The sequence below is a fragment of the Loxodonta africana genome, chromosome 20, assembly GCF_030014295.1.
Source record: "Loxodonta africana isolate mLoxAfr1 chromosome 20, mLoxAfr1.hap2, whole genome shotgun sequence".
NCBI lineage: Eukaryota > Metazoa > Chordata > Mammalia > Proboscidea > Elephantidae > Loxodonta > Loxodonta africana.
Genome location: NC_087361.1, coordinates 62,847,692 through 62,860,712, shown reverse-complemented (window position 1 = coordinate 62,860,712; position 13,021 = coordinate 62,847,692). Strand labels below are relative to the sequence as shown.

General features: G+C 41.3%; 1 protein-coding gene across 1 annotated transcript in view; it reads left to right on the top strand.

The window, feature by feature from the left end:
* The first annotated feature begins 248 nt into the window (after positions 1-248).
* Positions 249-13,021, top strand: part of SYT14 (synaptotagmin 14) — a 437,307-nt gene continuing 424,534 nt past the window's right edge. The window contains exon 1 of the mRNA XM_064273241.1: positions 249-314. Within this exon, the coding sequence (XP_064129311.1) occupies positions 302-314 (13 nt within the window). The 5' untranslated portion in view covers positions 249-301. The remainder of the gene's footprint in view (positions 315-13,021) is intronic.

Sequence of the window (13,021 nt, the reverse complement as noted above, 5' to 3'; positions counted from 1 at the left end):
GCTGGGCGCCTGTTTTGAATCCCCGCGCGAGCCGCGGTGGGGGCGGAAGGGCGGGGCGGAGGGGCGGGGGCGGGGGCGGGGCGCCGTCACATGCCGGAGGCCACCGCTGCGACCCGGGAAGGTTCCGTCGTTCGGCGCCCCGCACGCCCGGCGCCCCGCCCGCCGCGCGCCCGCCACCTTCTCCCGGCCGCGCAGCCCGCCGTCCGGGCCGGGCCCGCCGCTCTCGCTCGCGGCCTCGCGCGCCGCCGCCCGCCCGCGCGGCCCCCGCCAGCCGGTTGGTGCGGTCCATGGCGAGCGCATCATGGCGATTGAAGGTAAGTAGAGGCCGGCGCGGTCCGCGAGGCGGGGCGAACGCGTGGGGAGCGGTGGGCCGGAGGCGCCCGGAGGCTGCGGCGCGGACGGGGCAGCTCCGGAGGGCGGGGAGCCGGAACGAGGCGCGGGGTCCCGACCTCGGCCGGGCGGCGGGTGGCGGAGCGCGGCGCGGGGAAGCCGGACTCGCCCTCCCTGCAGGCCGCCCCCCTCGGCTCTAGTGGCTGTGGCGGCCTCGGCCCCGGGGCCGGCGCGGGAAGAGTGGGGCGAGCTGGCGGTTCACCGGCGCCGAGCGAGGCTCCGGCTGCGGCCCTGCGGCCCCGCGGGCGGCCCGGGGCAGGGACCGCGCGCCCCTTCGGTCGCTTCGGCACCCGGCATCCCGCAGGGCCCACGCCCCTTCCAGGCTGAGGGTCAGTTTTGTGTCCTGGTCCTAACCCTTCCCGTCCCTACCCAGAAGCTGAGGCTGTGTCTCCGTCCGTCCCCTTCTGTTCGCTGTTGTCGGGGACCAGGAAATTTGGGGCGCGGTTAATTTCCTCAAGTGGTTTTTCCCCCGACACTCCGAATTGCCTTTCTCTGTGAAAGAGTAAGTCTCCTTTAAAACAAACTTACTCTTTGAATGCTGCATATTTGCTCCTATTAAGTGTTGGATTGTCAGAAATACTCGTTTTTAAAAAGTAGCTAAATAAAATTCAAAGTAGTTGGTACTAAAAGTGTGTTTTTCTCTTGTTCCCAAAACATGTCACTGGAATGAAGTGTCTGTTTCTGTTTAGCTTTTAAAAGGAGAAAATTACAGTCATAGGTCTAGGATACCGTGTGAAAGATCACAGCATTTTCCACCTTTAGGTTTTAACTTCTCACTCTAGGTTGAGTCAATGGAAATATTGTGTGTAATTTTCCTGTGTGTGTATGCATCTGTACAGGTGTGCAAGGTACCTGTAGCTACATCTTTGTTAGTCTAAATTTTATGTGTTCCTCTTAAGTGAAACTTTTCCAAGTGCTTCCCATCTAGGTGACCAATCACTGATAGCACAAATTTTGGGGGACTCTTTCTTCCCCCAGCTTGTGGACTCCAAAATGGCTTTAGCTGTGTGTTTCTCTTATTAAGAGATTACTTGGGTACCTGTTGTATGCAAGATACACATTTCAGACAGCTTCAAATATCTGCTGTAGCTAAGATGATGAGCACTGAGAATATGATCTATTTATACTTTTGATACTCTTGTTATCCCAGCAGTACTTTCAGCCTCTTTATCCTCACTTTACTTTTTGCTAAGGGTGAAAAATCAAGAAATCAACTCACTGATTGACATTTTGTATTTTATTTCCCCATCCAAATTGTGGTAGAATTGCTTATAAAGTGGTAAAGGTAAAAAGTTTTATTCAGAAGGTGAAGAAGAATTAGCCAAAGAGTATTAAGAGAAGATCCTATAGCTTTTAATTTCTTAAGGTGTTTTCCAGGTTTTCTTCTTCTTCTTAGTTGTTCCTTTTGATCCTTAGCAGTTAAATTTGATTTGATCCTTTTGCCATGATTTGATATTTTGTATACAACTTGTGTGTTTAAATAACAAGATTTTTAATCCTTATGTTCTAGAGATTCTTCTGTGTTTGAAATGTTCTTGTAAATATTTTCAGATATAAACATTTGGTAGAGAGGTTCCATAATAAAAGATCAGGGCTGAAATTATATTCTTTCTAGTTTAGTGAAGAAACTACTATTTCAAATGGAGATGTCAGAGCAGGTGAGTCTTTTGTGCTATTTATCACAACTAAAGCAGATTGTTTATGTACACCGTTCCCAGGCTGTGCTATGGAGTAAAATGAGCTCTGGATGTGGACTCTGTACTCAGAACACTTTATAATATTAGGGGCCCAAGAGGGTGTCTCATCCAACATTCTTCCCAATGAAGTATTCTTAAAACATTTAATTCATGCATCCACCTGCTAATTCACTAGACATTTACAGAGCACCAGCTTTACACAGTGTTCTGTGCTAGGCTCTGTGGAGCCATAAAGATGAATAAGATCACATTCCTGCCCTCAAGGGCAGATAATTTTAAACATGCAATTATATATAGTGTGAAGACCAAGAGACGGATCATTCTTCCTTTGTATAAAAACATTCAATGGCAATGAGTTCAACAGTTTTATGAGGCAGTAATTCTTGTAGTTCATAAGGTCTTTGTAATTTGGCGCCAAATCTGCTACTTAGTAACTTCTACCTATCTACCCATCCTAGTTCTGGTTTCTGGAACAATAAATTAAAAGCCCATTATTCGTTTGTACGTAACTTTCTACTGTTTGAAGACAACTCTTGAGTGGTCCCTTTTCTAGAAAAACCATCAGGTTTTCTCCTGTGGATGATCTATAGTTATATATTTTGAAATTTGGAATTAAGTGGTGGGCACTGTATTCAGATGTAACCTTGAATGCTGTGTTGTTTTTAGGTGCCATTGAGTCGCTTCTGACTCATAGCAACCCTGGTGTACAACAGTACAAACATTGCGCAGTTCTGCGCCATCCTCTTGATTGTTGTTATGCTGGAGCCTATTGTTGCAGCCACTGTGTCAGTCCATCTTGTTGAGGGTCCTTTCTCTTTTTCGCTGACCCTCAACTTTACCAAACTTAAAGTCCTTCTCCAGGGATTGGTCTGTTCTGATAACATATCCAAAGTATGTGAGACGAAGTGTTACCATCCTTGCTTCTAAGGAGGATTCTCGCTGTACTTCTTCTAAGACAAATTTGTTCATTCATTTGGCAGCCTATGATATATTTGTTGTTCTTCGCCAGCATCATAATTCAAAGGTATCAATTCTTCTTAGTCTTCGTTATTCATTGTCCAGTTCTCACATGCACGTGAGGTGTTTGAAAACACCATGGCTTGGGTTAGGTGCACTTTAGTCCTTAAAGTGACATCTTTGCTTTTTAATATGTTAAAGGGATCTTTTGCAGCAGGTTTGCCCAATGCAGTGTGTCTTTTGATTTCCTGACTGCTGCTTCCATGAGTGTTGATTGTGGATCCAAGTAAAGTGAAATCCTGGACAACTTGAATCTTTTCTCTGTTTATCATGACGTTGCTTATTGGTCTAATTGTGAGAAGTTTTGTTTTCTTTATGTTGCGGTGTAATCCATACTGAAGGCTGTGATCTTTGATCTTCATCATAAGTGCTTCAAGTCCTCTCCACTTTGAGCAAGCAAGATTGTGTCATCTGCACATCACACATTCTTATTGAGTCTTCCTCCTATCCTGATGCCCCATTCTTCTTCATAGAGACCAGCTTCTTGTATTATTTGCTCAGCATACAGACTGAATAAATACGGTGAAAAGATACAACCCTGACGCATACCTTTCCTGACTTTAAAACCACACTTATCCCCTTGTTCTGTTCAAACAACTGCCTCTTCATCTATGTACAGGTTCCTTAGGAGCACAAGAAATTTGGAAGACAGCTACCTGGCCAACCTATTGGAAGATTTAGAATCTTGAATAGCCCATGTTAAAACTGTTGTGGTGCTTAATTGACTGGGGTATAAAGCTGTTAATTTAGCCTAGTATTAGAATGTTAGAATGGAGTCCCAGGGTGGTTCAAATGGTCTGCCCAGTGGTGCCTTGGAAGAAAGTTCTGGCAGTCTACTTCCAAAAAATTAGCCATTGAGAAAACCATATAGAGTGCAGTTCTACTCTGACATGCATGGGGTCACCATGAATCAAAAGCTACTCAACGGCACTTAACAACAACATTAGCATAGCCTTTTTGGAGTTCATGCTGGCTTAGGGTGAAGTCATAATCAAGACTCTTTTACCTGGACTACTCTCCAGTCATGTGTCTGCAGTACCTTACATAGCTAAGCAGCGTTTTGAATTGAACAGGGCATTTATTTCTGTTAGGCATGCTCTTACTAGCTCTGGGCCCAATATTTTATCCCTTGAGTCTAGTTTAAGTGCTAAGGATTATCTTTACAATACCAAATTACATCTACTAAGTAAAAATTCATTTCCTCCTTTTATCAGTCAGACATATAACTGCAAATTAGGACTTCACGCAAATATGATTGTGTTACCACACTGAGTTTATATAATTATCTCTATCTTAGGTAAAGGTGCAGTTTTCTAATGTATTTTGAAATATTAAGAGTAGTTTTCAGGTCTTCATGGTTACCTTTTCAGATCCTGAGAGATCTGGTGATAGCAGGTTGGAAATCACTGTTCTAGCCTAGCCTGTCAAGACATGTAATTGTTATCCAGCATAGTAGCTTTTCTAGGGTTCACTATTTCCTGTTTTTTGGGGTTTCTCCCTCATGATTACACGCCTTACCTCTCAGTGTTTTCCTCATCTACCCGACTTTATGTTCTTCATGTTTCCGCTCTTGGCCCTTTTCGTATATATAACTACACGAGCTGCTGTAACTGCACGCATCAAACAATTTTGTAATCACATGTTTATGTCTTTCTCCTCAGTCAGAGTAGAAGTTCAGTCAGAATGTAAACTCCTGGAGATAATGACTTATTCACTTTGTACCCCTTAGATTTTGTGCAATGCCTAAATATGGTATATACTCAACACATGTTTCCTGAACTGTCGTATGGGGTTCTGTGCATTCTTATTCACGGATTGCGTCCATTGCTGTGGCCTTGTTCTGCATCAGTGCCCAGATACTCAGACTTTTTCTGATTTATATTTCTAAATACTGTCTACATAGCTTTACTTGGATGTCCCACAGCAATCCAAAGTGTTTAGTTTGGGATGTTAAAAATGTCCTAAATTTGTCATCTGTAACCACCAAATCCACCCTCCACACTCCCCTACTTCAAGTTGATTCATCACCTGAACGGTATTTTTAATGAACCAAACATCCAAGCTTGAAACTTAGAAATCAACCCTGAGTTATTATACTTCACCCCTGCATGCTCCTAATCACTGAGTTCTGTCAAGCCTGCATCTCAAATTAATGATTCCTACAGCTGTAGTTTATGCCCTGTCTCTCATTAAGAGACTAACATTAGCTTCCTAACCAGTCTTATTTCCAGTCTTAAGTTTCCTTCCAATCCTTTTTCCAAACTATTGCTAATTATCTTTCCAAAATGCAAATATGAATTATTTGAAACCTAACGATAAAGCTGGTCTTTGATCATCTGGTCCATGCCTTTCCTTCGTTCAGTCCAATTTTTCTGTCTGTTTCTTAAGACTATCAGAAGACTTTGCAAAATGTTTTACTGAAGTAAAGATATTTACCCTTGTTGTTAATTTGCTGTATTGACTTTAGCTACTTAACCTCCCTGGGCAGCATTTTTTTAAATTGTGAGAGAAGGTTGAACTAGAAAGAACCTATATATGTATATATGATTTTTATTCATAGTGTACCTTATAGTTTGCCGTACACTTTCACATGTATCGTATTTTTAAAGTCATCAGTACAGTTCTGAGATGTTCTTTAAGGTTTGTTTTGGCCCTAAGATTTTAAGACAGAATTTGGACTCTTGAAAGCTGTTTCAAATACCAGATTTAAAAAATTCAGTAGAAACATGTTATTTTAGTCTTGAGGGAATGCATCACAGCCCTTTCCTGCTCTCTGTACTATTGTTAGAGAGACGTCGTTATTATGAGACAGAGCGAGACAGCGTTTTTTCTTAGGGGCCTTACAGTTCAGTTTAATTAATGGTATTCTTGGAAGGGATACCTTGATTTTATGGCAGGGATAGACTTTCTAATGTTTTGTAGAGACCATATGTCACAGATTTAAAACATGTTCAGATAATTAGGTAGATTTATTCAGAGACCTCTGTGAGTAATTTTGAAGTAATTTACGGTTTCTCCCAGGTTCCTTTTCTAGCTCACCACATAAAAATAGAAACAAGTGTGGAAATTAGAGAAATAGATGTATTAAGAAGCATTTCGTTTTTTTACTGTTCTGAAGCAATATTAGACTTCAGCAGGGTGTGCCAGTGTAGAAAACAGGGAGAACTATACATTGGATTATTTATACAATTTGTGAGTAATACTTTTTGCATTTTTTAAAAAGCTTGTACCGTGTATACACCATACCTATGTAGCACTAGTTTGTTTTTCCATAGATTTGGTTTTCAGTCAGCTGCCTGCATTGTTTCCCCAACAAGTGCTAGCCAGTCAATACCTAAAGTATAAGTGCCTGTAGGGATAATGAAAGATTGAATAAGCTATGATAAATAAAACATTTTAAGATTTTGAGTAAAATGATGGTATGCATATTTTGTATATCTGTGTATTACAGTCTTAAATTAAACCTAAGAAATCAAAACTTTTGATTATCCATTTTTTTAGAAAGAGGAAATAGGGTCAACAGAGCAAGCTATTCTTAGGAATTTATTTAAAAAGAAACTTCTCAACAGTCATGTATATTCAGAACAATGTCTTAGTTTTGCATTGATGCTCACAATAATATTCTGAGTCATCAGGAGATAAAGGATTTTAATGAAACATTAGGTAACCTTCACTCTGAACTTACTAATGTGGTGGTGCCTGTTAGTAACTAACGTGATGGTGCCTGTTAGTAACTAACGTGGTGGTACATGTTAGGAATGATCAGCCGCAGTCGTCAGAAAGCTGTTTTCAGTTAACTAGAAAATGAAATTAAGTAGAACAATTTTTTGAGCATGTGCATATTCATGGCTTTATTATGTTAATGAGCGTCTAACAATCAAATATATAATTAACTAACAAACCAAATGAAAAATGCATCAAAAGCTGGGAAAACGAATTACATTTGTGGACAGTTAATTTAATTCTCTAAGATTAAAAAAAAAAAAAACCTCTTAGAAAAAAATATTGAGTAAATGCATAGGAACTTAGGTGGATCAAATGAAATGTATTTAGTGTGCTTTCCAAATTATAAAGTTCTATAAGACATTGATATGAAAAGAAATGTAATTGATTATTTTTTTGATCTGGAGTGGTGATGAGCATGTGTCTCAATGTTTAGGCTGCTTTTGGATAGGACTGTTATAAATAAAATGAGTTTGTAAAAGTAAATATAGAAAGGACTTGACTTTTTTCAGACTATTTTAACTCTACAGTAATTGCATAGCAACAACATAAAGTTAAAGAATGCCAGTTTGGAGGATAGCACTCAGGCCTGAAGGTTTTTTTAAGAAAAATTCTAAGAGGTGGACAAGAAGTATGACGAGATTAGTGTTTATTCCGGAATATTTACAGAGGAGAGTGTTTGAAATTAAATAACTGATGCTATAAAAGAGAAAAAAGTATTATACAGGAGCCTTCTGTGTTCCTAGGCCATGAGTTTTAGGTTTTCCTTGAATTTTATATTCTATTTGTGAGAAACACAAAGGGAATGAACATATTTTGGGTGCTTACCTTGGGCCTGGCGTCATATATCCACTGTTTCTCTTAGTGGCGAGTAGCAACTGCATGGGACCACCTCTCTCTCCCTTGACTCTTGTACCAGGCTTCGAGCTTACCAACAAAAGACATGAACCACATGCTTTACTAGCACATGGGACAACACTTTACTCACAAGAGAAGAGACAGAGCAAGATCAGCTTCAGTTGTGGGTGCTGGTCTTCCATGGCCAGTGAGGGAGTTGCTTCTCACAGCTGATGCAGGGTGTTTGCTCTAAGTACACTCTCCTATGCTGCAGACTGAGAAACCCCATTACCTCCCCACTGGGAACAGATACAGAAGTGGGGTTAGCCGGGTACCACGTGGTGCCTGTGCACCTGCAAGAGATAGTTACTGTGCGAGCAGAAGAGAGACCCAATTCTCAGCCTCCTTATCAGAGAAAGTTCTGGGCCCAAGGCCTCTGGTTAGGGCCTGAATGGGAAGCACATAGGCAGACCATCCTCCCAACAGCTATAGCAGACATGTCTTCTGTTAAGGCATCTTTTCTCTTAACAGTTGTAGACTTGGTTTCAGAATCCTTTTCAACACTACCCTCCACCTCCACTCCAAAAGCTACTAATAATATCCAGCGGAATTGGTTTATGAGGTGAAACTTATTTTCTGTCCTGGGGTATACATGTTATTACTATTTTACAAATGATTTTAGTTATCTTTTTTCTTACTCCAAAGATTAAGTAACAAGTACAAGTTTCCAAAGACAGTATGAAATGATACTGCCTTTAGAATTGAAGTCTTATTCCATTCAGAGACCATGACCTTTCCACAACACTATGATTTTCAATTAGGGACCAAAATTGTACATCATTGGGTGAATGACTTAGGGAGAAGACTAAAAGATGTCAAGAGAGGTTAGTGACTATGGTCTAAATGGGTTAAATTGTTTGGGAGGAGGGGTTGGCAGCATTAATTAGAAATATTTAAAGTTTTGGGCTTATTATGTATAGTATATGCGTCTGCTTAGCAATTAGCTGTAACAAGAGTTTATCAATGGAAGCTAGACATTAAAGGTTGTGACTACATTAACAGTGTGTTTGGGAGGAAAATCTTTGCGGGCATTAAGAGATTAATGTTCTTAGCTGCGAATGAGTCAGGCTACTCATGTCAACCCCGTGCACAATGGAGAGAAGTCCTGCATCATCTCCATGATTTGTTGTGATCCTTAGGGTTTTCATTGGCTGCATTTGTGAAGTAGATTGCTAGGCCTTTCTTTCTAGTCCATCTTAGTCTGGGAACTCCACTGAATTGTGCACTCCCAAAAATATGTGTTATAAATCCTAACCTTTATGCCTGTGGTTATAATCCCATTTGGGAATGGGTTGTCTTTGTTATGTTAATGAGGCAGGATTAGGTGGGGTGTGTCTTGAGTCTGTCTCTTACAACATATAAAAGGAGTAAATTAAGTAAGCAGAGATGAAGTAAGACATATGCCAGACCACATGGAGATCTCCAGGGAACCAGGAAACAGAAGTTGAAGAGGTATGGATCTTCCTCCAGAATTGACAGAGAGAGGAAGCTTTCCCCTAGAGCTGGTACTCTGAATTCAGACTTCTAGCTTCCTAAACTGTGAGCAAGTAAATTTCTGTTTGTTAAAGCCATCCTTTTGTGGTATTTCTGTTATAGCAGCACTAGATAACTAAGGCAGAATTTGGTACCGGGAGTGGGGGTGCTGCTTTAACAGATAATTAAAATGTGGAAGTGGTTTTGGAATTGGGTAATGTGAGAGGCTGGAGGATTTTTTTTTTTTGCCTTTTTAAATTGTGCTTTAGGTGAAGTTTACAGCTCAAGTTAGTTTTTCATACAAAAATTTATACACACACTGTTATGTGACCCTAGTTGCTATCCCTGTAATGTGACCTCACATTCCTCCTTTCCACCCCAGATTCCCTGTGTCCATTTAGCCAGCTTCTGTCCCTTTCTGTCTTCTCATCTTGCCTCTGGACAGGCGTTTCCCATTTAGTCACCTGTCTCTACTTGAACTAAGAAGCTCACTCTTCATGAGTATCATTTTATGTCTTACAGTCCAGTCTATTCTTTGTCTGAAGAGTTGGCTTTGGGAATGGTTTTATTTCTGGGTTAACACAGTTCAGGGGCCATGTTGTCTGGGGTTCCTTCAGGCTGGGTCAGACCGTTAAGTCCGGTCTTTTTTTTTTTGCTGGAATTTGAGTTCTGCACCCCACTTTTTTCTCCAGCCCCATTAGGGGCTCTGTTGTGTTCCCTGTCAGGGTGGTCATTGGTGGTAGCCAGGCATCATCTAGTTCTTCTGGTCTTAGGCTGATGGAGTCTCTGGTTTATGTGGCTCTTTTGTCTCTTGGGCTAATATTTTCCTTGTGTCTTTGGTGTTCTTCATTCTGGCTGGAGGAATTTTAATGTGTCTCACAGTAAGGCCGTAGATTGCCTTGAAGAAACTGTTGTGAGAATTATGGCCATCAAAGATGATTCTGATGAGCTCAGAAAGAATTGAGAGCTGCGATCAGCTTCTGTCATGAACAGAATGTTGCTAGAAATGTGCTTCTGGTGAGGCTTTAAAAGGAAGTGATGACCATGTGCTTGGACAGTAGAAGAATGCAGTGGCAAAGAACTGGTCTGGATTATGTTCAGGTGTTGGGTGGAAGGCAGAACTTGTATGCAATGAATTTGGATATTTGGCTGTGGAGATTTCTAAGCAAGATCTTAAAGGTGCCACACAGTTTCTCCTTGCGGATTGCAGTAAAATGTGAGAGTTAAGAGATGGGCTTAAAAATGAGCTGTGCAAAAGGAACACAGAACTTAAAGATTTGGAAAACTCTGTTGTACAAACTGAGGACATGTGTTCTAGAATTCTCACCAAGGACATGGCTACACAATGTTTTCTTGAAGAGATTAAGCCTGTGCCTGATGGATCTAACTAACTACCACAGCAGAAAACCCATCAGCTTATACTGAAAGGGACAGAAACAGCATGAAAGGACAGAAAGCTGTCTGCCTTTTGGAATTCTACAGGTGGAAAATAGGCCAAAAGAGCTACATCTGTTGTCCTCCAAGAAAAGAAAAGGATCGTCCTTGGAGAAGTTTGGAGATCGGCAGAGCTGTTCAAACGAGCACGGGTAGCAGAGTTGTCTTGGTTTCAAAGGATGGGGCGATGGCCTCCTGGGTTTCAAAGGTTGCAGTTACAGCTTCCTACATTTCAAAGAGTCATATCATCACCAACTAGGTGTGGGAGTGAGGGGCTGCCATTCACGAATGCCAAGAGAATGGAGCCACTGCCCAAAGCTGAGGGAGCAGGGTTGCCATGCCCAAGGGGCAGAAGAACAGGGCCTGCTGGTGCTAAGGGGTTGAGGTTGCCACTCAGATAGACTAGAAGAATGGGGCCACCCAAAGCCAAGGGAGCAGAATTACCATCCCGGGGCACCTGGAACGCAGAGCTGAAACCCAGTGTTGAGGGGCCTGCACCCAGAATTCAGAGAGCATGGCCAACACCCAGAGCCTGGAGGGAGGGACCATTTCTCAGTTGATCTCAAAGAACAGAGGATTATTTTCAAGCATTGAGAGCTGATGTAAATTGTTTTGGACTTGTTTGGTGCCCGTTATTCCTTCTTTCCCTCCACCTTCCCCCGTTTATAATGGAAACGTCTACCTCGTGCCTGTTGCGCCATTGTACTTTAGAAACAGATAACTTGTAGTATAGATTTTACAAGTTCACAGATGAAGAGGAATTTTTGTTATGGATTGAATTGTGCCGCCCCAAATATCTATTGTAAATCCTAACCTCTATGCCTGTGGCTATAATCCCATTTGCGAATGGGTTGGCTTTATTGTGTTAATGAGGCAGGATTAGTGTTGGCTGTGTTTTGAGTCAATTTCTTACAAGATATAAAAGGAGCAGATTAAGCAATCAGAGATGGGGGAAAACATGCCAAGCCCCATGGAGATCTCCAAGGAACCAGGAAACAGAAGCTAAAGAGACAAGGACCTTCTCCCAGAGCTAACAGAGAAAGCCTTCCTGTAGAGCCGGGGCCCTAAATTCGGACTTCTAGCCTCCAAAACTGTGAGCAGATAAATTTCTGTTTGTTAAAGCCATCCACTTGTGGTATTTTTGTTATAGCAGCACTAGATAATTGAGACAAGCATCAGAGCAACACTAAAGCCTCCACCAGCGGATGGGTGGTGGCTGTTCATGGTATGCACTGGCCAGGAATTGAAATTAGGTCTCTGTGGAAGGTGAGACTTCTACCCCCAAACCACCAATGCCCTCAAGAAATAGAGCCTGTAGATTGTGGTGGTTTAGGCTAATGGTCAACATAATCATGGTAGAGAAAATGAAGTTAATTTTTAAAAAAAGGAATCTTGATCCATTGTAAAGGAATTAAATCTTTGAGTTTAATTCTATTGTTTGAATACCTGGGCCTGTTTTGATGGGAACACAGCATTACTACAGATTCTCCTTCTGTAAGTATGTGGAAAAGTACATGCTTTATAATGATCTCCCTCTCCTTTTTCAAATTCCCTGTTCCCAGTCTCCCTCACAGTTACGTGCTCATTCACACATAAACACACATGCACACATTCACCACACATGTGGGCATGCACTCACACACCCGTTTCCCTTTATCTCCGTACTGATGCCAGTTGTAGAGGATTATGCCAGTTCACATTGTGCTCCTACATGGGTTTGCCTGAGGGAAAAGGAGGTAACTTTGACTAAGCTTGTCATTTTATATCTATTTCTCATTTCCATGTTGCTGAGATGCTTATTTCAAGAGCAGCACTAGTATTATCTCAAAGTGTAATTTTTTTATGATTTCACTTTTATGTAAATTAGCTTAAAGGATCAGAAAATGATTTCATAATTTTAGTCTTTTCCATAAAAACAAATATAAATCAGTCTTTACTTTCTTATCATAAATATAGTGCTCTGTGTTTTTCCTCTGACTGTGATTACCTAGTGATCCTGGGTAGCTTTGTTTAACCTTTCAGTGCCTCACTTGGTTTCTCTCTGTTAGGATGGGCCAGACAACTTTATTCTGGGCTCCAGCCCCTGATATTCTGTCATTCTAATACGGTCTTCAAATATGCATTATCATGTCTTTTGAAGTAAATTTGACATGTGAAAAGTTGTATTTATATAAGGGTTCATTTTGGGGGCTGTTACTTATTTTAACAGAAGACTCGTTTTATAAAGAGATTGACTAAATGTTTACATACTTTTAATTATTCCTCCTTGTAAACCCCTTTTTGGATTACCACCATGTCTAAGTCAAGGTATGCCTGCAATGACTTGCTTTTTGTTGACAAAGTTGACATTTCTCTTGGAAACTTCTCAGATAAACTTTTAGAGATATAAA